Source organism: Mya arenaria, chromosome 13 (assembly GCF_026914265.1).
Source record: "Mya arenaria isolate MELC-2E11 chromosome 13, ASM2691426v1".
NCBI lineage: Eukaryota > Metazoa > Mollusca > Bivalvia > Myida > Myidae > Mya > Mya arenaria.
In genome coordinates, this window is record NC_069134.1 from 27,982,366 (window position 1) to 28,009,231 (window position 26,866).

Below are 26,866 nucleotides of genomic sequence, written 5' to 3' on the forward strand. Positions count from 1 at the left end.
CAAGTTTCTTTACTTATTACTTCTGTTTTGGAGTGGAGACTTTATTTAGAAAAACAACTTCCGGGTTGCGTTGTAAAAGTTGTTCACTAACAGACTGTTCCGATTTTAGCCTTTATTTCCACTTTAATTTGTCAATATTGCACTGATATAAAATAGTGATGAACGTCGACGCGGCGTCAAAAACTCTGTGGATGGGAGACGTAAGTAAATAAAGTTTGCAGACGAGGAGACATATTTCATTAGTAATTTCGTGACACTCAATCTTATTTAATTATTCATATTGTATTACTGTTTTTGTCAATGCAGGGCTTTTTCACCAAAAATTGCGAAGAGGCCTAGCCTTTTCAATTTGGGAAATATAAACGTGTGAAATTCTGCAAATTGGGAAATTCAAATGGGTAAAGTTCTCAAATTTGGCAATTCCACATATGAGGATTGACGACACCTTTTAAACAATTTTAAAAGGTATGGACTTCCAATTAATACACGTGTAGATCTTATTGGGGGAGGAATCATATCTGTGACATCTCTTTTTTTAACATGACGCAATGAAAAAAGAGGGAGAGGGATTAGTTTTAATCTTCATAGAGTTGATTCTTATTTGAGGGGGAGAATAGTCTAAAATAATAGACGTGTTATACGGGATTCTTCCAATCCCTAACGTCTAAACGGGAATATGCAAAAAACAGGGGTGTTTTAAAAATATTGAAATTGTTTTAAGTGAAGTATTTTATTGTTGAAATTGATCATATAGAGTTAAATTCATATTTTACCATGTATTGAAATGTTATTTTGCACTAAACAAGCATTTAATGCATTAAAACAAGTTGTTTACCTTTCCAATAAAACGAAAGTTGACTGACACAGGGTTCGAATTTAGACTCGCATACTCGCAAAATGCGAGTGACATTTGCAAATTGCGAGTGACTTTTATTCAAGCTCGCAAAATTCTGCGAGTGGCTTTTTCTAGACCACAAAATGTTAAAAGGAAAGTAGAATAAATATGAACTTAACTCCGCTGCATAGTCGAGTGTAAACACCCTATAAGTGGCATGTTTACACTACCAGTATAAAAAAGACAGTACAGAGTCACGCTCTAGTAAGTTTTCAAAAATAGAACAAATACGGAAAAGGCCGAGTTTTATCTCGAATCTTTCCGAGGCGTGCATAATACAAAGTGAATTCAAATGACGTAATCACCTAGCTTAATCATTGGCTAAATTAAGCGCGTTCGCGCACTATATATGTAAACCCCATCAACCTTTGATATATTTCCGCCCAACTGCCAAAGTGAATACACTTTGTCGATCGATATATTTCATGGTCCAGAGCATCCTCGCTAGATTAATTTTACTGTTTCTTTCATTTATTTTAAATTTATAATGTTATTGCTTTTAATACTTATAGACTTAATGAAATCTGTACCGTGCTTGCCGAATGGATATTACCCAATGGCGAGGGTAAATATACAAAGTGATCAATGTCAAACTATTGGACAGCTTTGTAATAAAAAAGCGGCTAGCCCTTCATGTATATATCGTTATGTTTTGACAGAATGAAATGAAGAAGAGCTGTCAAATTCATAGTTATAAGTTGGATAAAAAAAAAAATGTGTACGGAACTAATATAAAATAACATTATCTGGTAATATTTCTTGTTTTTATGATATTTTATAGACGCTATATGCTTTAACCCGGAATCCTGATCGGGACAACTACCCACTTTTGATACTAAACAATTTTTACGTGAAGAATTTGCCATATCAAAAATCTAAAAAAAATCTGTCAACGTACAATTATTTGGACTAAGGGGGAGAATTGATAACAATATATGGACTAAATGGTCCTCGAATAATGTTTTAATTATACAGCATTCTTCTTATGTTAATTTAAAAGATAAACAGAATAATATGCGCAAATAGAATACATTTTTATTGTAATTTTTTGAAGAAAGATCTTCCTTTTTGCAAAAATATATCTGGGAATTGTGAAAAAAGTATCTGGAAATTGGGAAAATGTGCCATTTTTCCCAATTGTGAAGTAGCCTAATTTCGGCCACTAGCAAAAAAGGTGAAAAAGCCCTGCAATGTCAATCAAATATTTGTATCTTTTCGGATATCAAAAGTACAATAGTGGTTTCCAAAATTGGGAATTCTCAAAAAGAACTGCCCGGTATTTGAAGGATGTTTAAGTAGTCTAAAACAATAGACGTGTTATACAGGATTCTTCCAATCCCTAATTTCTAAACGAGTTTGTGCAAAAACAGGGTTTTTTTAAAAAAATATTGAAATGGTATTAAGAGAAGTATTTTTATGTTTGAAATAGATAAAGGTTTACAATCATATTTTACCGTGTAAGTGCAAAGATATTTTGCACACAGCAAGCATTAACTGCATTAAAACACTGGATTTACCTTTCCAATAAGACGAAACTTGACTGACACAGACAACAATTATGCCTAGCGTAAACACTCTTACCATCTCCAGCTAGTTTTGAGATAGGCCAGCCTCATAAATACAATTGTTACAACTCTGCTATAGCCGAAGTGTTTCGATTGTTGTAAAATTGTGAACGGCTGCCTTGAACGTGCCATTTATGTATATATCATTATGTTTTGACAGTATGATATGAAGAAAAACGCATCAAACTGATTTTAATTTATTGGGTATTTATTTTTTTTGTGTACAGAACTAATATAAAATAACATTATCTGGTAAAATTTCTTGTTTTTATGATATTTAAAAGATGCAATATGCTTTAACCCAGAAATCGGAATAACTACCCACTTTTTTTACAAAACAATTTGTATGTGAAGGATTTGCCATATCAAAAATCGTAAAAAAAATCCGTCAACGCACAATTATTTGGTCTAGATGTTAAAGTCATTTTTGGAGACAAACTGTGTCCATATAGGGGATTGAACCAACGAGCAGTGGAACACTGGCATAGTGCTCTAACCAACTAAGCTAATGTGGCAGCTGGTTCTTACCCTCACACACTACAATGTTTAGCTGTGTCTGACTAAAAACAGTGCAATATTGTCTGGCTCAAGTGGGTCCATGCTAACTTGATACTTGGTAAAAGCAGTAAGTTTGTCGTCTCTCTCCATTTACCTTTCAGGCTGACCATGGCACTCTTGCCCTTTATTTCTGACACTAGTTAAGAAATTCTTGGAGGAAAAGTATGCCTGATATTGGGCTGAAATGCACGCCTTCGGGATACTAGCATGGCACTCTATCTAACTGAGCTAAACGAGCGGCTGGTTCTTACCCACACACACTACAATGTTTAGCTGTGTCTGACTAAAAACAGTGCAATATTGTCTGGCTCAAGTGGGTCCATGCTAACTTGATACTTGGTAAAAGCAGTAAGTTTGTCGTCTATCTTGTACAATAAACTACAAAAGAAATATTAACAGACCGAAAAAGTTTGTCAGTGGCAATAAAAATTATGGTTGGGAGCAAAAATTAAGGGTCAGTCATGGAACTGGATACAGACATTATTTTGTTACACCTATTGAACTTTGGTTTTGTCATTCATTAAACTTCTTTGTTGTAGCTGGAGCCGTATATGGATGAGTGTTTTGTGCTTCAAGCATTTGATTCCATGGGTGAACCAGCGCAGGCTGTCAAAATGATCACCAACAAAGTTACCGGGTGAGTTATACTATTAAAATTTATTTCTTGTACATTCTTACTAAGACAATAATTTAAGAAGGATGAGATTATCTTGTAAGTTTCTTTTTGGATAAGATTGATAAATATATTACAATGTTTTCTTGAAAATATATACTCAGAAATTTTAAAAAGCATAAAAAAAAATCCACATTTTATTTTGGTCGTGGGGATACAATTGATTTTAGTGACAATTGTATTGTGAAAAACCCATATACGTAACCAATATGGAAGGTAACATGAGTTAGTAAAAAAATGATTATATCAGATAATCTACCCAAAATGATGGACATTCAGTTCATACAAAGTTCTACATATGTTGGAAGGTATGAACTATCTACAACTTTTTTTGTCATTTTTAGATCATTTAATTTTCAAAGAAAAAAGTACTGGTATACATGTATGTATTGTGATAGCCTTTGTGTCATCATGCAGAACCTTTAACCTTGCCAATAACTCAAAAAACATTAAAAATGTTGCTCATTGGTGCAGAAAGGCTTCAATAATTGTTCAGTTATGCCCCTTTTCAGCTCTAACGAAAAACAAATACTGTGCATTCTCTTGTTCTGCAGATGTTTTCAAGTTTAGTGGTTTTTTTCCACTTTAAAGGCAATGTTGGCAAGGCCCTTTGATAGGGGGAAAATAGCGTCGTTTGGCAAAAAGGGGAAACATACTAACATGATTCATATAATGTTCATCTCTGTTTTTCCTTAGTTACATGTACATTCCAAAAACCTATGGACATACATGTATTCATGAAGGGAACAATATTGCAGCAATTGCTATATATATATATATGGTATATGCTTAGTTGTCAATGATCCCCCCGAAAAAAAAGATATATATTAAAAAGGGATTTTTTACCTGGGCAAGGGAAAAATATAAACTTTTTCAGAGGGGAGGGGGATGAATTTCGGCCCCCCCCCCCCCCAAAAAAAAGAGGCTGAAATGCACTGAATTTCATAAGTTAATACAATTCACTTTACTTAAAAAAGGCTGATCATTTTCCCTTTGTCTTTATTAGGACTGGGGAAGATGATGATTTTGTAAAAATATACGGTCAAGAAAGGGAAGTAAGTTTGGCAGTCGGTAAAAAATATCCAGAACTTAGGTAGGTGCTTCAGCTAGCATCTGAACTGGAAATTTCAGGGCTTTTTCTGGATGTTTCTCAAGCCTAGTCTGCATATATTTAAAAAAAAAAGCTTGTTTTGAGCATGCACATAATTATGAACGTTGTCCACTTACAAACATGGTAAAATTTGTTGAATTATAGATACAGTATTACTATGTCCTTTATGAACAATATGTGACTTATTCAGGGTGACTTGCTAACTAATCCATCGTTAGAGTATGCAAAATTGCTGAAATTTGCACTGTAATTGTCTGAGCCCTTCTGGATTGAATGCTAGAAAAAGCTCTGAACGTTCAATGTTGTTTAATGAAATGGCTTGAGTGTATGACTTTAGATATGGTTTGAAATATATGGCCCTAAGGCATGATAAAAAATATTAGCAGTTACTCTTTTTTTCAGATTACCTGCTGGCTATTGTTTTGTTGACTTCCCGGATTCGGCAGCAGCATTAAAGGCACAGCTGAGACTTAATGGAAAAATTATACCCAACAGTCAACCAGTAGGATGTCATTCTTGGTCTTTTGATATACCAATCAGCAGTATTTATGTTGATACATTATGTAAATTTAATACATGTAAATGTTGCTTGTTCATCCCATATTTATTTCTAAGAAAAGAAATCACCTCATTTTATGATTCTACAACTTGGTCAAAAAATTGTACAGATCATAATATTATTAGACACTTTTAGTCTTCTAAATGATAAGTTACCAACAGGCTCTTATATATATATATCTCTTTTTTTCCACCTTGAAAAAGTCTTGATAAATTTATGATAATTTTATGTATTCGTTGGACAAAAGGTTTAATTTAAATTCACTTTAAAGGCTATATTAACATAGTATTAAACTGGTGCTCGTTGTTCTATGATGAGGCTGAAACCCGATCCACGGCCACTGCCCCACCACCTGTTTCGGTATACAGTATAAAGGGGCTTTAAATGTAGTGTTCTGGATTGAAGAGGATGAAATTCAGTTCATAGAAAAAGTAAAATTCGACATTATTTGAACTTTAACCCTAATTTTAAAGAATTAAAAATTGATATGCATGATTTGGGTTAAAAATGAAGTTCAAATACCTATTCAATATCAATTTTTGACCAAGGTTGTAAGCAAATTGTTTTCTCTCAGAAATAAATATTTAATCAATCAATTACTAAATCTTCTTATATAATATATACTGCAGATTGGTTAAATTATGCATGTGTTTGATATTTGATATTTTTCCCAAATAGATCAGATCACCAAAAATAAAATCTGGCAAAATATAGATTTACTTAGCCAATTGTATTAATTAAACTTGGTTAAGTTATCTATTTAAAAGTTATCTTTTGGTAAGGTTGCACATTTAAATGATATGATTGGTTCATAAATTGGATAAATACATGTATTGATGGATGAATAGATTTTTGGCAAACCTAATTAACCACTAATTTTATATTTTTTTTGTCTTTCAATGATTTAATAGTGGCATTGCAAATTTGCAATTCACGACACTGCCTAATACCCAAGTGTGGCAAAAATGAACCAGGCAAAATTAGAAAGATATACAGCATTGTGTGGTTCTTTTTATAGTGTTCATTGTGTATAATTGTATTATCTGTTTGTTTTTTTCAGCCACACAGATTCAAGTTAAATTCCAATAATGTAAAAGACACACCCAGGTAAGAATGGGTTTATTTCTCTGATTATTAGAGTAGAATCAGACAGTCATTGCTGATAGCGCCATGTCTGCATAAATTGATGTTGTAGTATTGACTGATATCGATTTTGCTATAGGTTCCATATTTATGCTGGTTTTTACAAAATAAAAAAAAATAAAAATAAAAATTAAAAAATATTGAGTCAGTGCATTACAGGCGTACATGTCACTGCCTTTACTGTACTTTGGAGGAAAAGCTCTTATATCCCTTTGACAGGGGTATTTTTTAACCACATTGTATAATTTCATAAATCCTAAATTGTAGAACAAAGTAATGATTTGAATTGATAACTTTTGGATGAGTTTGTAGTGTGAATTTTGACTGTGATAAGATCAGGTTGGCCTGTCAACATATAGAATAGATATACATTTAACATGGCCTGTGTTTCACTTCTGGTTGTGTTTGTCATAAGCCACTTGTAGTCATAATTCATGTATAAAATATTAACGTCAATCATGATTATATTTGCAATCAAGCTGTCAGAATGAAAAAAAAATGACAAAATAAAATGTCGGGTTTTTATGAATTATATTTAGAGGGTACATGAGAGTTCATTCAATAAGGAGTTTATCCTGAAAAAGTTTTCTAAAATTGATTAAAAATGAGGCTTGGTGAGATTTTACCAGTTTCAGTAAACAAGATTAATGAATTTTGTATTGAATGACCATGAATGTGGTATCATATTATACTTTTTGTGATTTTGGGCTAAATACATGAAACATTTCTAAATAACACACAGACTTTACCTTTGACTATCAGACCCATTTCCAAAGCAACATATACAATATTATCCCCATTAATTCCAATCTGAACAACTTGAGCAAACTTTCTACCAGTACCCGAAAATTAAACGATACTGTAACCAAAAATACTGCATTCGAGTGTCCTCAGATTTCTTCATTGATTTCAACCAAATAATATAAAGTTCATGATTCGCACACATCTGGCTAACATTTTAGTTTGTTGATTGTTAAGAGGAACCACACTTGGAAAATGTTGCATAATAGCGATTCTTATTGTGGAAATATCAGATTATTTTTTCTATGTAACAATTCACTGTTTGCTGCAGCAAAAACTTCAATTAGTGCAATTCAGCCTTAGATAAATGTTGATGGTGCGAATGGTAATGGCCAAACCTCTGTTGCTGCAGCAGCAAGTTCTTACATTAACCTTTGGTCAAGTAGTAACCCATGGCCTCGGTCACAATATACTCCGTGTTAAATTCATGCTAACAATAAAAGTACAGAAATTTGATATTAATCAGATTCGTGTTTCTACACTGCAGAAACATTGGTCTTAGAATATTTATGCCCCCTTCGAAGAAGAGGGGTATATTGCTTTGCACATGTCCGTCTGTCTGTAGACCAAAGCTTATCCGAGTGATTACTCAACAATTCCTAGAGATATGGTCATCAAACTTGACATGAAGGTTGGGCCTGACCAGTAGATGACCCCTATTGATTTTAGGGCTCATTGGGTCAAAGGTCAAGGTCACAGTGACCTTTAATGGTAAAATAATTTTAAAGCTTGTCCGAGTGATAACTCAACATAGCCTAGACCTATGGTCATCAAACTTGATATTAAGGTTGGGCCTGACCAGTAGATGACCCCTTTTGATTTTAGGGGACTTTGGGCCAAAGGTCAAGGTGACAGTGACCTTGAATGATAAAAGGTTGTCCAAGTGATAACTTAACAATGCCTGCACCCATGGCCCTGAAACTTGACTTGGAGGTTCGACCTGACCAGTAGATAACCCCTATTGATTTTAGGGGTCAAAGGTCAAGGTCATAGTGACTTTGAAAGCAAACTCAACAATTCCTCCACCTAAGGTGATCAAATTTGACATGAATCTTCTCTCTGTGTTATCTCAACAATGCCTGAACCTATGCTCATCAAACTTAACATGGAAGTTGGGCCTGACCAGTAAATGACCCTTATTGAATCTAGGAGTCATTAGTTCAAAGGTCAAGGTCACAGTGACCTTGAATGGGAAAATGTTGTTCGAGTGATAACTTGACAATGCCTGCACCCATGGCCTTCAAACTTGACTCGGGGTTGCGTCTGTCCTGTAGATGACACCTTATGATTTAAGGGGTCATCGGGTCAAAGGTCAAGGTCACAGTGACCTTGAACAAAAAAAGTTTTTGTCTGTGTGATAACTTGACAAAGCCTGCACTCATGGCCCTCAAACTTGACATTTAGGTTTTTGGTGACCAGCTGATGACTCCTAATAGATTTTGAGGTCATAGGGTCAAAGGTCATGGTCATAACACACTATCCTGGCACTTTGAATGGTCATAATCTTAAAACTGCCTCAACCGCATCCAATGTCAGTGACAAATCAGCTGTCATTTCTGTTCATGCATATTTCATTCAATTGTCCATATAATCCTGACAACATGGCGCTCCGGGGGGCATAATGTTTAACAAACATCTCTTGTTTTTTTTACTTTTGAAACATTAATATAGATGAAATTATCTTTTGAATAAATTATAATAATATAAATTTAGATATATTAGAAGCATGTTTTACTAAAAAAAAAGAAAAAATCTTGGTCATTCCACCTTTTCAAAACTTAGTGTGAAGCGATAAAATTTCTTCCCAAATTTTTAAATTTAACATTGCTTCCCAATTTGTCTTGGGTCTGTTTCCCTAAATGAATTGAAAAAAAACTTAAATTAGTTTTACCGTATATAAAAAATATACATGTTATTTCATGATGGCAACAATATCGTTCATTATGGAAAAAATTGGTGTCAGATGGAAGCATTTTCTGTCTTTATTTTGTCTCTTTAATATGTACAAATATATACAGGTATAAAAAGTCAATGTTAAAAGCACATGAGTACCAATCATATAATTGAATTGATTGCTTTTCTAAAAAAAGTAATGTACAACATTTGTTTCTCTTTATATTTCAGAAGAGAGTTTTCTTTATTTGTTGGTGACTTATCTGATGAAGTAGATGACTTCATATTGTTTCGGGCCTTTGTGAAGAAATATCCATCATGTTTAACAGCGAAAGGTAAATTTGGCTCTTTATTGATTTGTTTAGCCAGTTACAAGAATATTCAAGAATTGTCAATATTTGCTGACTTTTCGATTGTTGTCCAATTCTGATGTGATGATGCCTTATAATATACCAACTACCAAGTACATTAATGTTGTCTCTTATTGTACATATAAAGTCAATGGGTCAGCATATCACTGTGTTTTAATAAAAATCAAGTTCAATGATGTCACCAGTCCATGAAATATTTTTGGCTGGTCCGGACCTATTAAAAATATTTTATGGACCGCTGAAGTCATAAAATTGTCGTGTGCTTGCAATTTTCACAAAAAAATTGTCACAAATAAACATATATGCTCTGTTCTACAATACACATCATGAGCACTTTAAAAATAGTGAATGGTAGTATAAATTGTTTGGTATGATATAAGAAATCATTTTTGGTCCATGTGCACCTTCAGGGCTGACTGACTGGTCCTTATAGTGTCATATGACCCTCAATGGTGTTTAATATTTCTTAACAAGATATAGTCATTTAGTGCCTTCATTTTAAAGACATGTACACTTTGAATAGTAATAGAATCATATGCCAATTAGCTGCATTATTTCTGGCCTGTATTTTCAATGATTCAGCATAACAGATCATTGCCACATTTGCTTCCCTTTTCATTTCATAGCAGTGTCCCAGCATGTTAAGAACTGTTTCTCTATGACCATGCAATAAGACATCTTCTTGTTTGCCGTTAGCCTTGTAATTGAAAAGCTTTTCCAGTGCAGATTCCTGTTGATCTGTTGCAGCTAATTCCTTTTAAGTGAGGAATTGCAGATAGTACAGAAATGGAATGCAGTCAACCATTGTGAAGTCCATCCAATCATTTTTCATGCTTTGTCTGTCATTTTCGTCCTCTGGTCCAATTGTTCTGAACGTTTCATACACTAGGTGTTGCGGTATGCAGTGTATCTCGTGGCCAGTGAAATAGACACAAACTGCAGCATGTCTTTTCATGATCTCTGTATTTTTTGAATTGGCAGCCAATTTGATGAGTTCAGTGGTTGGATTCATATGATGTTTTGAAGGACAATGGCAAACTTGCCACAACAATGGCTCGCACTCAGTCATCAATTTCTCGCACTCTGTCAGCATTTTCTCAGCACTATAGTATTTCTTGCTACAGTATAACATTGAGGCATACTTCAGTCTGCTGGACAGTAGGTCTGATTCAAATGACACCTCATACCCTTTGTCATCGTCATCATCATCACCTGCAAACCTGAAATCTTCATTTGCTATATGCATAGATGCTCCAATAGAAGCAAATGTATTGCAAAGGAAAGGGCGGAGTGTGTCGACTGCTTCTCTGACTGTGTCTGTTTTTTTTTCATTTACAGTCTTCTTCAACTTCTTCAACATTTGAAAAAGCATATACCTCGCATCTGAGTTGCGTTGGGGAAGGTTAAGAAATACTGCTTCATAACACGCACAGCAAGCTGAAGTATATATGTGTTCAGCATGTATGAGACTGCCATATCCACTGATTGTCCACTGTTATAAGGGATGTGATTTGTCCGCGGATTCGCGGAATTCCGCGGATCTAATGACCCCAGGGACCCCCCCCCCAAACCCCCCGCCCCAAAAAAACAACCCCCAACTTTTTATAATTTTTTTTTTTTTTTTTTTTTAGCTGGTTAAAAGATATTAGTGTGCTTTTGGTTGTTAGAGTTGATATCTCAGTTTGCTTCAAATTTAAAGTCAGAAGAACCCTCAAAAGAGCTTCAAAAAAAGCCCCAGGAACCCATGGCCGAAATGGTTTCAGCCCTGCCAGGTCAATCACATCCCTGATCATTGATGATAGGGTAGCAGATACACTTATCAGTTCATGTTTATACAGTTTTCCAGTGAAGAGGTTTACATCAGCGATTGTGTAGTGAGGACATTTGATCCTGAGCCATCTTAACAATGTAGTCAGACAGTACTTCATGCATTGCACCAGGTTCTCTTCTCTCCAGATATCTGGTGGATAGCTTTCAATTGTAAACATCATTGCAGTTTTCAAATGAAAAGTGCTAAAGCGGTCACCCAAAAGTTTCATTTTTGCCTCTTCTTTTTCCTTTTCTGTTTTTCCTTCCATTTTCCGATCCATTTCCTCTTCTTCTTTTTTCTTTTTTGTCTTTCGTAGTAATTTCAAAGCCACATATGTTTTCATTTGCACATCACCAGAGTCAAATACAAGGTATCTTTCCATTTTTGAAGTCGAAAATCTCCATTCAAACTTGGATGGTGGATATGCTGGGTTTGTAAATGGCACCTGAAGGCCTTTCGGTACTTCCTTTGATATGGAGGGATGCTCGTGAAACCCCTGGGGTATTAGGTACACACCAGCTTTCCTCATCTTTTTTAATGTCTTCTCCTTTGGCCAGTGGCCAGGACTTTGCCTCCAAAACAGCACTTGACACTCATCTGGCAAGCGAGCACAATTAAAGTAGATCACTTGGTCATAGTCCTCATGAAATGTTCGCGAGGGCCCATGGATAATGACCTTGCCTGTCTTGCTGAGTTGGCTCAGGTGTTCATGAGTCTCATACTGTAGATTTGAGAGAATCACCTTATCTTCTTCAACAACGTCACCTATCTTGAGTTCACACTTCACACTTTTAAAGAAGATTTTCTGTAATCTGCAATGCTACGGAGGAGTTGCTTGTGTTCCTTGTGTCCATAGTACAAGAAGATGCCTTTTTCCCTTCTGCCATTCTGACATGTCAAGTATTACAGGGTAACCTAGTAAACATTTTGCGAGATCTATGTCAGACTCCATTCCCGCTGTTGTGCTTCCTTCACTTTGACTGCCGAAGTAGTGAGTGTCAGCATTGCTTCCAGTTAGGTCTTCTCTGAGAGTTTGAAGTGTTTCTCGGACCAAACATGTGTTCCTTCTCCTGTTAATAATGTGTTTATTGATTCCGATATCTCCTAATGCCTTAGACAATTTTAGGGATGTCAACGTTGGTTGGTTCTGTTCCATGATTTAACTCTGCAATGTAAGATTTTTGTGTATGATACCAAGGTTGTTTTTGTTGTATGTAATGTTAAAAGCTTATTTTCCCAAAAAAATCCATTGATGATTTATCATTATTATTAATAATGTTTGTAAAGAATATTTTTCAATTTTATTTAATACATGTATCTTATAGATTAGTTTGAAAAATAAAAAGGAGTTTTTTCCTCATATATTTTAATTATCTTTACCTTCTACTTCAGTATTCCTTGCCCAAGTTTCATAAATTGATCAACTAAATGAATTCATTCTATTGGCAATGATCTGTTAAATGTGAATGATCAATGTTCTCAAGGTTGAGTTTATTTAAATAACAATCTCAAATGTATCATATTATTGTTTACAATAGATATGGTTTTTGATTTTGGCATAAGAATTTGGATTTTTAGCAATAACTTTGTTTGTCTTGTGTACTTTCATGTCAAATCTCAGTAATTTAATATTGAGTTCCCATAATTTATATTTTCATGCCAAGTTATATGCTTATGATACTTATTTTGGTTAGTTTTATTTAAATACTAGATGCTCCATACAGTCATCAATTGCAAATCAAACAATCAGTTGACAAATAATAAATTTATATCTTAAAAATAAATAAAAGCACATGGTTGCATTGCGGAATGGATTATGGTAATTAAAAACCTTGCAAAATTACCTCGACAAGATGAACAGTTTTTTTTTTCGATGTCTATGAGAATGATCAGCCATGGCCCCTTTTAAAGGGGAAAAATTGCATTGATTTTGCAAAAAGTGGGAAAAATTCTAACATGATTCATAAACATGTAAATAAATGTTCAACTTGTTTCCAAACCTATTCAACAAACAAATTGACATATTCATGAATGGCACTATATAGCTACGTTTGCTAAATGTTTAGAGGTCAATGCTTATCTCAAAAAATAATCAATTGATATATTTTTTACAAGGGATTTTATCCTAGGTAGGGGGAAAATATATTCTTTTTCAGCCCCAGAAAGGGCCGAAAAAACACTGATGAAGTAAATGCTTTGGCGACAGGTCAATTATCCACTTGCTTTAAATTAACCATCTTTTCATGGTCAATGTAAAACTAAAGTACATTGGATTCCCTTTTTAACAAGGAAACAGTTTTAAAACTAGAAAGTCTGGAGATTAACAAAAAAAACCCACATATTATTATGTTTAACTCATTTGGCTTTAATGATCAAAACAAAAAAGAGGATATGATTTGTGTGTAGGTAAAACATTATTAGCCTTTATAAATGGGGTTTTCAATTAACAGTTATGTGGCCACAAATTCCTCAGTTGAAAAAGTACAGCTGTTTTTTTTATCTATAAACAAATAATAATTACTGTTTTGTTTTGATCATTACTAAAGTCAAATGCGTTAAAATGTATATGTTTCTTTTGTGCATTTTTCCTTTCTTTGTACATGTACCTACAATATTTTTTTTAATATTGTAACAGTTTTGTTTTGTTCTAAACTTTTCAAAAAGCCTGATGTCCTTTAGCCTATTGATTGAAAATAAAAATATCAGGTAATTCTAGGCTTCTGTATAACAGCATTACTCACTTTATCTTTTTGTATATCCAGTGGTATTAGATTCGCGTGGTCACACAAAGGGTTATGGTTTTGTGCGGTTTTCTGAAGAGACAGACCAACAGAAGGCACTTATAGAGATGCAGCACACATCGGGCATCGGCAGAAAACCAATACGCGTCAGTCTCGCCACGCCAAAAAAGTGAGTTTATTTGGTGTTGAGTTTTTGCAATTTTTCTGACTTCTGCTAGTTATTGAATAATAAACTTTTCATTGGCTCATTTCTTAATTTAAGAAAAAGTATTTCTGTAGCCTTAGGGTCATAGACAGCGCTGTTGGGCTTGGGCAAAAACTTGTGTGTCAGCAAAAACATTTAAACTGTGTACAATATTTTCAATAAACTTAGTACCCATGCCTTTGCCTAGTTATAAATGAACTATGAAGAAAAACTGACAATTATTGGCTTAAAGTACCAACTATTAGTACTTGTGTGCAATTGTAAGAGTAACAAAACTTTCAACAAACTGTTAATTAATACAAGGAATGTCTGTGTTGTAAAAATATGATGTTAACGTTTTATTTTTCATTTTGCATCATTGTTCAGAACATTTTTAAGGTTAAAAACGTTGTTAATGTCATCGTTGTTAATTTTAAAATCCAAACTAATCTGGAAGTTTCATGGACAAACTTGTGATCTGACGTATTTCTTACAAATATTAAGAGTACTGTTCCAGCTGTGTTAGTTTTTGGTAAGTACATAAGCACATCATACAAAAGTTCACCTCTAAAAGATATCATCAATTAATTAACAACGTCGTTAACTTCAGCAAAGTTCTAAACAATAGACCTATTGCTCCATTTTCTTCCGTTTAAAACTGTGTGTTCTTGTTCCACTGTCTTTCATTGTACCCAGTAAGTTATTTTGTATGGCAATGATGTTGGTATACAATAAATGCCAATCAATTCTATGTTGTGTAACTATCACTAATCCAAACATGTACCTCATATTTCCAATATCAGTTTTATTTTGCAACCTTACACTCTGTTAGCCCGTCTACTGGCAGGCGCGAGAATGACACGGCCACGGCACAGCAGGCCCACCAGTACAAAGCGTACCAAGACTACTATCAAGCTTACTATCAACAGTACTACTCCAACTATTACGCCTCCACAACTCAAACACCAGCACCAGTAAGGGAAATTTAAATGTTTGCTATTTAGGAGTGAAAGGGTAAGGTTATTGTAAATTTTATAAATTTAATGCCTCCTGTTTATTTTCATTTTGTCCTTGTGTCCACTCTATACATACTCAACCCTTTAAAGAGATTCAAAATTGTAAATGTTCACCTCCACCAGACGACACACAGAGCACAATGTTCAAGCCATGTATTTTTAATGTCTAGGTCACACTTAGATGTCAAAGGCCAGAAATTTATCTTTAATCTTTCATTTCTTGCAATAAATGTTCAACCAATAAAAAATATTTAAACACAACTTTGCACAAATACTCACTGTGAAGGTCAATGCCACTCTCCTGGGTCAAAGGTATGAGAGCCATTGTTGTGTATGCACCATATGTCTTCAGCTGATGAAAGCTTTGTGGAAAAACTTAGCACAAATATTCACCATAAAAAATACTACACATAGCATGAGTTGCTGCCATTCACTTTTATTATATGGCTACTTTTAGGGGTCAATGCCATTTACAGAAGCCATTCAAGATATTCCATTGAAACTTGGTACACTTGTTTCCAAAAACAATAGCCACATATATAGCAAGGCCCATAGCTCAGGTTTCAATAATTGTTGACTTATGCCACTTGTTTGACTTAAAAACAACAGCAACAGAGTTTTGGTGTTTGCACTGCAGCATTCTTGTTTGTTTCTGCTCATCTACTTATTAAAGGATTTTGTTTGACTTGGCACAAATGTTCACCACATCAAGCAGAAATGTTTTAGCCATGAACCCTCAAGGTCAGTTCTTCTGCTAAATTCAATGTTCAGGGATCTTAAAGGTCAAGGTCACAAGTCAGGAAATCGGTGGACACAGGAAACTTAAAGGTCAAGGTCATAGGCCGGGGGAATGGGACACACTTAGTTAATTTTGAGGCCAAGGAGATGGATGGACACATAGAAAACTTTTTGTATTCTGAGAATGTTGTTTATAATACTGAGAACATATCTGACCAGGACAATTTGATAAACCCCAGGGAGAGGGTGTGATTTAGATAACAATTTTAATGTTTGTCATACTTCCTAGGGTTTGTTCTTCACACCAAGTTGTTCAAAATATTGATAAAGGGTTCTCAAAACCAAAAAAGATTTAGGTACTGCCTTTGAAAACATATAGCAGTTCTTAACTTTGTTTTAATTTTCAGGTTCCCACAACTACTTATACAAATCCTGCAGATGACCCAAATTTGTTAGAAGGTACTGAACATACTTCTCCTTAGTGTAAATTTAAACCTGTTACAAGATTATTGCTGAGGCTATTTAACAATTGGTCTGCCACTACTTTTTTTTTTTTTGCATCATGCTTAAACAAACTTTAACCTCTTATCTAACCCTAAAGATAACATACCCTCATCAAAACCTAACCTATGAAGAAAAATGTAAAATTCCAAAAGAAGTACTAAGGTGGCAGACAAATTGTAAACTCGAGTTTATTTGCTGTTCTAAAATCAGGTTGTATTAACTTGTCTTCATTCTACAATATATGTACTTTCCTACTGGTATTTCAGGTCAGCAATACTTGATATTAGTAAATTTAATCATTCAAATTCATTTGAATGTATGTTTTTAATGTGAAATAACCTTTCCCTTCTTGATCATCACTTTTAAAACATCTTATCTAAAAATGCAGAGACATGATACCAGTAACTGACAATTTACATGTTGAAGGTATTAACGCTGCAATTTGTTTTCCAGATCCTGAGTTGGAGATAGATATTGACAAATATAACAGGGAATACATGGCTCAAAGCGAGGTTTGTGGTTATGGTTTTTGTGTTACTTACACTGAAATAATCACATTTGTTCTTAATATAGACAGTCATGCCCATGTTCACAGCTTCTTGGCCCTTCATAATGCTTTTATTTATTCAAAGCATAATTTTTTTAGCCTATTTCACTGTAATATGATCTTTGGTATGATATTTTGTTGACTATTAACCTATACCCTAGTGTTATGTTCCTTGGTTACACACCACCAATTTTAACTAACAATATTGTACAATATTCCAATGTTATTAAATGGTCTGAAAAAAGATGGGAAATCATCTGAGGCATCTGGTACAGGGGTGTGTGTTCATTTATGATATCATTTGGGTTTTCTTTAATTTTGGTGTGAGATGTGAATTTATTTAAAAATGCTCAAAAAAAATTACCACCTTAGAGATTCTGGTACACATAGGCTGGGGTCTCTTCTCAAGAGTCTCAAATAATCAAAATTAGTTTCAATCTGCAACTACTTCAAGATGATGGTATGAAAAGAGACAGAATGGGAAGAAAAAAATCAAATAATTGCTTGAGAGATTCAATATTCATGATATTTATTCTTCAATAAAACTGGCTGAAATTGTAAATTAATGACATAGGCCGAAACCAAATAAAATGAGGAAAAATGACCTTTGGAAGTTCAAATAATTTTAAGAAAATGTTTATGCTCAAGATCATATACTTTGTATTTAGAGGCCATTCTATTACCTTTGTGGATGACGAAATATAGAATCAGCAATTTTAGTTGTGTACTCAGCTACAGTCAGAAAACAAGTTGGGATTTTAACGTGTTAATTCAAATACAGTTGTCAAATTTCCCTGTTTGTGTCAAAATACATCTCAATTTTTCTTTAGGAGATTCTGGTATTGGCATATTGAATATTGATATATTTATACATGAACATGTATTCCTATTGATAGGATATTGTTAAAAAGCTATGAGGTTCTCGTATTGGCATATTGTTACATATATATAAACATGTACATGTATTCCTATTTGCAGGAAATTTTTGAGATGCTAGAGGATTCTAGATGGCACCCTATGGACCAATGGAATTCCAATGTTCCTGCTACGGCGAGGTGAACTTTTACCTTCAAAACCCGGTGTCGGTCGGGAAAGGCGCGGGCATGTTAAAATTGCGGATTTGGGGCCATGGTTATTTTGAATATGTGCTAGGGTTTTTGGATGATCATATTAAATTTAGAAGATATGTTTGTAGGTTATTTTTATGCGTTGATACTTTGAAAGAAAAGTTAATGAATCAATAAAATTTATATAAGATTTCTTGTAAAAAATATGCTTAATTTAATTAAGTTACATAAATTGCTAGTACATGTGTTCATAATATTTATGCTTACATGGTTTAGGCTTTTTATACACAATATTTAAATATTAAGGTGAGGTGATTTTTTATCCATATTTGAAATATTCAACACAAATATTAGGATACATAACAGCCTAGGTAACTATTTTGTGTAAACCCAATGATGTAAAGACTGGATGAATGTGAAGTAGAATTTAAACTAATAAGTTTTAAAAAGGATTTTTCCTTTAAAGTTTTATATTGTTGAGTTTAGAGAACAGGACCAGTTGAATTTGTGAGAGACACACATCATAATATGTTGGACAGTTAGCCAAATGGATCAAAGTTCCATTTTTGTTACTGAAATGTAAATATATTGAAATAAAATGTGCTAAGATTTTTGGTATTACTTATTTTACACAACAAAGTAGTAGAAATTTAGATTATTATGGTATTGAAGAATTTCAAAGGTTAATGAAGTTTTCGTCGAGTGCGCTGTCCTATGACAGAGCTTGTTTTCCAAGATGTTAAAGTCAAGAATTTGGTGCAGAGATGTAGCAACATTGATTATCATAACAGTTGCGGGTTATGTAAAGTTCTGATTTGTACCATGTTACCCAGGACAGCATTAAATAAATAACATGAGGTATACATGTAAGTGAACAGCATTGTGATCTATCTGAACAGTAGTTTAAGAGCATATTTGCTTATGAATGGATCTTTGTTTTTGTCTGTTACAATTTCCAATTTAAAAAATCTTGGAACAAGCTCAGTGCTGGCTCATGTTTGGTCAAAATCAAGGTCTTAGCAAAGAAATTCAAAGAACATGATGCAGCGAAATGTCAACCTTCGTATTATATGCTATGTCAAGTTTGGTCAAATATTAGAATATTTAGGTTCTTTGCCGGGGCATATGCAGTGTGTATACCATGTGATAAATTGCGTCATAAATGCTTTGTCGGAAGAAGACTTTAAACAAAGATAACTTTCCTATATTTTCACCATTTTAAATGAAGCATAGCGCAGTGTATGCCGCTTACAGAGCCCCACCTTCGGTCTTTTACCAGAATTTGACTGAGAGTGAAGTTTCTTAAAACACTTCGACAAACCTTTTCACGGTACAGCCGTCTGACGGAGCACTGTCAAAACAATATTTTGGAAAATAGTATGTCGCAGTGTTTGATGAAACTAACCACCTTATCAAACTTCGGAAATAAAACAAAGGCGTGGCTCTTTTAGCGCCATAGACTGCCCTTTGTTTCATTTAAAATGGTGTTGTAAAAGAAAAAAATATGTTTGATTTAAGTCTTCATTTTAAGCAAAATGTTGCCTTTTGATGTTGTATATATGACGTAATTTATCACGTGGTATACACACACTAATATGTGAGTTTGGTTGTTGGTCAAAACATTGTAACAACCACAAAAAAGTTTTACTTTTTTTACAGTCATAAAATCAATAAAGTTTAAAGTAACATTAAATTACTGTAAACACTAGTAGCTAGTACTGGTTCATGCCCAGAAAACAGACTCAAGGGTTATTCATATCACATTTCAGCTGTATTCACAATCAAGCTTGAATTAATTTATATAAATTAAACGTGGTGTCTGTAAAAAATGTCATACTGCTCTGTTCTTGGCGCATTCAAAGGCTTCAAGAGTTGTGACTTTAACATTTGCGAGTCACAAATACAACATGGGCCTAAAGGAACAGGGTTGTCCCAATATTATCAATTGTTCACGGTGAGCAGTTGAAAATCTGGTGAGTTGATACTGCACAGTGTTTTGTTGTGATTATGTAGGGAATATCATTTTATGCATGTCAGAATGTTAATTTATTGCTTTACATGAATAACTGTTAAAAGTTCTTTATATAAATGATTGTCTAAAACAAAAATGCTGAACTACACTGCATGTACTGTTCTGGGGCTGTATTCTTAAATCATCTTGGTGAAAAACGTCATCCTAGTTAAAAAAAAAAAATGAAGTTGAACGTTTTAACACCAAAATATGAAACTAAGCAAGAAAAATATTTAAACAATGAAGTCATAAGAATAGATTTGATAAAAAATATAGTGTTTATAAATATTTGTTGTCAAAAAAAAAATTGAGTCTTAATAAATTTTTTCACTTATGCTCTAAATATGTGACAAGATTTAACCTTTGGGGCAAATACCCAGGGGGTTAAATTCATTACCCCTCTTAAGTTTGGTTTTTGGATATTTCATAAATGCAACATAAGAAGCTTTATGAATAAAGCCCCATGTACTATGCTATATATATGTTATACATTTATTCATAAATGAGCAATATTTCTACATGTACAAACTTACTTCGCCAGTATCTGAATCTTACTTTGGAAGTATACCCGTAGTCATAAATTATGATGACTTTGTACTTGAAATGACTCAATATCTGAAGATATACTTCAAAACATAACCTTAAACGGAAACCCTGTAAATGAAACATTTACAGTTGCTTGGTGTGGGTTTGTGTATAATATGCATGTAACACTTGTTGGTATATGTACATGTATTTTTCACTTGGCTGTTATGCATGTTTGTCCGGCATGTTTAATGTTGGTAGAAGTTGGCTTCAAGCATGGGTCCCTCACCAGCATAGGGCTTCGAACATCCAACTTTGGGTCTTCTTGCTATCCTCGGGCACACCTAATAATTATATTCTGTTGTCTCTGTCCAGCTGTGGTACGTTTTGTATACTTGTTTGTTTATTAATTTATTCTCTCAAAGAAGAGGGAGCATTTATATGTTTGCAAATATTGTTCATTTTAGCACACTTGCAATGTCTTATCACACCATGAATTGGGAACATTTTGATCTAGGATCATAACCTTCACTGGTAGGTTGCCCTTGACCAGTAAGTGACATATTGCTTTTGGGGTCACTAGGGAACTAAGGACAATGTCATAACCAATGTTTTAAAAACTTGACCTGCTTAATAACTCTAGAACAGTTTAACATAGTATCATGAAACTTCTACTGTTTTGGGGTTGTTTTATGAAAGGTCAAGGTTATATGGCCCATGTTGTGTGTTTGTACAATAACCCAAGAACAGTTTAACCTGTTTGCCCAAAAGCTCGGAAAATATTTAACTTAGAACTATGCAAAATCACAGGTACTAACTAGGTTGTACTTGACTGATCCATATTGGTGTTTTCTTTAGGTGTGTGTGTGGGGGGGGGGTCAGTCTCAGTAGTCCAAAACTCACAAGAAATATTTTTTGGAAAATATAGTCTGGACAATTACTTCGGACCTACTATCATGGAATGTCGCTGTTTTGTTTCCTTTGAAAACCCTATACGAGGTCATGAGGTCCGAAATTAGGGTCATTGCCAACAGTGATGTAAAAATCTTGTGAATGCATTTCTTCATAAAATGTCTAATGAAATGTAGCACAAACTGGTAAAATATTTTAAAAACATACCTTCTTGCATGTTTCGCTTGTCTAAATGCAGGTAAGAAACCATTTTATTTGTTTTGTTTGTCAGAGATTTAAGCTTGGCATGCATTGTAGGATTTTTATTCTATACTTCACTTTGTATGTCTATCTGGCTGAGTGCATTGATCGCAATTAAGTTTATGATAGGATTTATTTGTTTTTGTCATTTTACCTCAAGTGTAGACTTTTATTCTGTACTTCTCTATGTACATTGTATGTCTATCTGCTTTGATTGGAGTTAAATTTATGATAGGATTGATTTGTTGTTGTCATTCTACCTTAAGTGTTCAGTTATATTTTTGTGACACTCAACTTTTTGCAGAAAAGAGTGTTTTTTCATCTCATACTCTGAAAATTTTCAAAAATGTACCCTTTTACAGAACTATTTGGTGAAAAAGGACTGGACCCACACCCCATTGGAGTCTGTGATATTACGCTTCTCCCCCACGACACAAAAACTTCTCAGTCAAAAAATGGATGATAGACTTTTTTGCCATTGTGTTAAGACTTTGTTGGCAGTAATGTGTTACCTTATGTATGTTTAAAGACTAATCTGGGTTCTAAAGCAGAAACATGTGAAAATAGGGAAATCTACTGCACCCTTCTGCTACACAAAATATTTTATATCATATTGGAGCTAAGGTATGTAGATAATGATAGGTGAGTTTGGCCTAACGCACTGACTTGCAAAAACAAAATATCCAAGATGGCTGCCATAAACTGTCAATTCAGTAAAAAAAAATTGTCCGAATATGGTAATTTTCATTAAAAATCTAAAAGAGAATATTCACGTGGAAAAAACATCTCTCCTTATGTACTTTAAATGAAGATTGAACATATAGCACTGGTCAATGTCAAGATAATTTCAAGGATAAATATGTGTGTTTTTCCCTTTAGACCGTTTCATGTTTGCCAGATGACTTTGCAATACTGAATTGTTCTAAAAAAAATCATGAAATGTGTATTCACTGAAAATGTGTTTTACTGAGCTTGGTTTTCTTTTGAAAAGCTGTGTTCTTGTATTAATGAAAAACTGGTGGCTGTTTGTGCATCAAGTTCAGTGAATGTTTATGACTGTCAATAATTGATTTTTATTATGCAAATAATCAAATGTTATTAGCTCACCTGAGCATGAAGTGCTCAAGGTGAGCTATTGTGATCGCCCTGTGTCCGTCGTCGTCTTCCGTCATCCGTCTTCAACAATTTGACTGTTAACACTCTAGAGGTCACAATTTTGGCACAATCTTAATGAAACTGGGTCAGAATGTTACCCTCAATAAAATCTTGGACGAGTTCAATATTGGGTCATCTGGGGTTAAAAACTAGGTCACCAGGTCAAATTGAAGGAAAAGCTTGTTAACACTCTAGAGGTCACATCTATGACTGTATCTTCATGAAAGTTGGTCAGAATGTTTATATTAATAATCTTTAAGTCAAGTTTAAATCTGGGTCATGTGTGGTCAAAAACTAGGTCACCAGGTCAAATCATAGGAAAGGCTTGTTAGCACTCTAGAGGTCACATTTATGAACTGTATGTTCATGAAACTTAGTCAAAATGTTAATATTGATTAGCTCTAGGCCAAGTTCGAATCTTGGTCATGTGCGGTCAAAAACTATGTCACCAGGTCAAATTTCAGGAAAAGCTTGTTAACAATCAAGAGGTCACATTTATTAATGTTTCTTCATAAAAGTTGGTCAGAATGTTTATATCAATAATCTCCAAGTCAAGTTTGAATCCGGGTCATGTATGGTCAAAAACTAGGTCATAAGGTCAAATCATAGGAAAAACTTGTTAGCACTCTAGAGGCCACATTTATGACCACATTCATGGAACTTTTATCAGAATGTTATTCTTGATGATCTTTAGGTAGAGTTTGAAACTGGGTAATCAGAGGCCAAAAACCAGGCCACTAGGTCAAATCATAGAAAAACTTTGTAAACACTGTAGAGGTTACATTCTCTCTTTGATCACCATGAAACTATGTCAGAATGTTTGTGTTTATGAAGTCTATGTCAAGTTTGAAACTGGGTAACCTGAGGTCAAAAACTAGGTCACAAAGTCAAATTATAGAAAACATTGTTAAAACACTGTTGAGGCCATATTTTCTACTTTATCTATATAAAACCTGTTCAGAATGTTCAGAATCTGTGATATTAAAAAAAAAAACTTGGTCACAAGGAAGGATCTAAGTAATATATATTTTTAATACCAGCAGGAATAAATGTTTTGATTCCATACCTCTTGATGATATGCAGATATATTGAAAATATACTCTGTAATTTAATAAAAAAAGTCCTTCCATGATGTAGTCACAAGTATGTATATTAAGTTTTCAATGTTTCATGCATTTTCATGTAGAACAAGTGTTTTAATCACACTCACTGCTAAACTACATTCTGAATTAAATGAAACAATTTTCATGTTTATACTCCAACCATAACAAGAACAGAAAATAAAAATGTACAAAGACAACTATGCATCCTTTCTAAGGTAGCAGACCACCATACTGACATTTCAAATTCTCAAAAACTGTTATACCCTCAACTTTAATATTTAACATGTAGCATTGAAAACTAGTCCTAAATTTGTTTTAATTAAGTCCCCTCTTGTTGCACATTCCATCACCCTGAAAAACACTTATTCCCTCCCCCTGTCACAATTGGCCTCGCCCTATACCCTCAACTTTAATATTTAACATGTAGCATTGAAAACTAGTCCTAAATTTGTTTTAATTAAGTCCCCTCTCGTTGCACTTTCCATCACCCTGAAAAACACTTATTCCCTCCCCCTGCCACAATTTGCCTCGCCTTATACCCTCAACTTTAATATTTAACATGTAGCATTGAAAACTAGTCCTAAATTTGTTTTAATTAAGTCCCCTCTCGTTGCACTTTCCATTACCCTGAAAAACACTTATTCGCTCCCCCGTCACAATTGGCCTCGTCCTGAAAACACTTATTTCACACTTGAATTGGATCAGGTGAGCGATACAGGGCCTTCAGGGCCCTCTTGTTTGTTTTATTTTTAAAGATGCTTGTAAAAAATAAACATTAATATATATGGAAATAATTTGATAAAAAATCAATGGTTTTGATGGCAAAGTGCTCAACTCAATATAATAACTTTGTACTGTTTTGTTTTATTAGCTCATCTGGTGTTTGAAAGAAAAAAGTTGGGGTATTGTGAATACCCAATTGCAACTTGGCACACATGTTGCAAGAGAAATGTTTATCATGGCACATTACTCTGGCTTAAATAATTTTGATTATTGCTCTTGTTTGAACGAAAAACAAATAAAAAGACGAGCATCGGCATTCCATAATGCTCTTGTTAGCAACTTGCATTCAATAAAGCTTCAATATGTATTTTAATTTTCAAAATTATGTATGTAATTATAATGTGGTTTTATTTATAATATAAATGTAAATATCCTCATAAAAAATGGAATTGTTTTAATTGTATTAAGTTTATGTAGATGATATTTTTTAAGACTCATGCGTTAATAGCTCAGGTTGATACACCCAAAGTGTTCATGTTATTAGCATAGGTGGCAATAATCACCATCCCCTGACCAATACTGTCACCTGTGGTTATATGTTGTTGATTGCTCTGAGTATGGCACTTTTGAATAAATTAATTGAAAATCACAACAATGTTTACCATTTTTTTTCAGGTTTTAACAAAATCATATACAAAAACTTTGTAACTCCAGAGCTCCTGATAAGGTTTCAAAGCAAAGAGTATTTTACCCCAAGCTTTTTTCGCAGGAAGACTCTTTTTTAGGAACATCGAAGAGTATTCAAGGGAAGCAAGTCATGTCACATTTTGGAATTGTTCTGAACAGTGGCTACTTTTAGCGCAATTTTAAAACATTTCAATTTCAATAAGAGACCTTTGTTGGTTACTCTAAAATGGACATTGAGAACAATCAATAAAAAGATATTGGTAAATAAAAATAGGCTGTCAAAATACGATTCAGTTCTACCTTTTATGTTAAGCCCTTATACTTTTCAAAGTGTAATCAATCAAAGACAAAGACTTTGTATTTACCAAATACAAACATTTCAACTCAAATAATTCAATGTATTTAAGTCTTACAGGTGAAAAGTTTAAAGCGGATAAGATTAAAATAGTTGTTACAACACTTCTTTACAACTGCATTTGTATTTACAAATTGTGCAAACATGTGTTAGAATCAAGAAAAGAATGTTTTACAATAACACTATCAAAATGAAATATTTAAACAAACACACATACATGTTTTGATCATATTCATACTGAACTTATGAAGTCCTCAATCCATTCTTATTTATAGTTTGTTTAACATTTTTGGAGTAAATTTGGCGGCAAACAAGATGCAAACAAAGTGTGTCTGTGAGAGAGATTCTTTATTTCCTCCATGTACAGAGAGAAGATCTACATATTATAATATAGTGTTCAAACAAAATACATGTGAACATTATTCAATAGAATATGTATATAACCCAATATTAAATACATATAGTATACATATATATATAAACACAGATTTAAGTTAGCAATAATTAAATTATGTATGACGGTAAAGTTGGAAGGTAGTTGGTAGTTGGGGATTCGAATATTCAAATACTCACCAGTTGCCAGTTGGGGATTCGAATATTCAACTAACTGCTAGTTGCCAGTTGGGGATTCGAAAAATCAGAGTTAGATGTTGATGTTGATATTAAGCTTCTCAACTATTTTAAGTCGCCAGTCGGATATTCGTCCATTTCCAGTCGATTATTCGCGAATGTTCAACTACTAACCAGTCAGTAGTTGGGGATTCAGATTATGTCTATATATTTAATTTTAAAGGTCACATATGGGAAAATTAATCGCCAAATGTTTCTTTATGCATGTACACATATGTATCTTTGCGATAAACACTGTTTTAATTTACTTTTATTCGTATACTAGTATTCGCCAGTCGGATATTCGACCATTCCCAGTCGATTATTCGCGAATATTCAACTGCTAACCAGTCAGTAGCTGGGGGTTCAG

At 33.8% G+C, this 26,866-nt stretch overlaps 1 protein-coding gene across 3 annotated transcripts; it reads left to right on the forward strand.

Annotated features, from left to right (window-relative positions):
* Nucleotides 1-55: 55 nt before the first annotated feature.
* LOC128214933 (tRNA selenocysteine 1-associated protein 1-like) lies at nucleotides 56-18,787 on the forward strand. 3 transcript variants are annotated; one of them, XM_052921649.1, is made up of 11 exons: nucleotides 56-200; nucleotides 3,558-3,655; nucleotides 4,698-4,784; nucleotides 5,205-5,304; nucleotides 6,422-6,468; nucleotides 9,430-9,533; nucleotides 14,142-14,289; nucleotides 15,137-15,278; nucleotides 16,466-16,517; nucleotides 17,016-17,074; nucleotides 18,088-18,787. In XM_052921649.1, exons 1-11 carry the CDS (start codon nucleotides 159-161, stop codon nucleotides 18,166-18,168), a joined length of 960 nt encoding a protein of 319 aa, XP_052777609.1. In that variant the 5' UTR covers nucleotides 56-158; the 3' UTR covers nucleotides 18,169-18,787. The 3 variants fall into 3 exon arrangements, with proteins under 3 accessions (XP_052777609.1, XP_052777610.1, XP_052777611.1); XM_052921650.1 differs by having other exon boundaries at nucleotides 15,152-15,278; XM_052921651.1 differs by lacking the exon at nucleotides 4,698-4,784.
* Nucleotides 18,788-26,866: the final 8,079 nt, after the last annotated feature.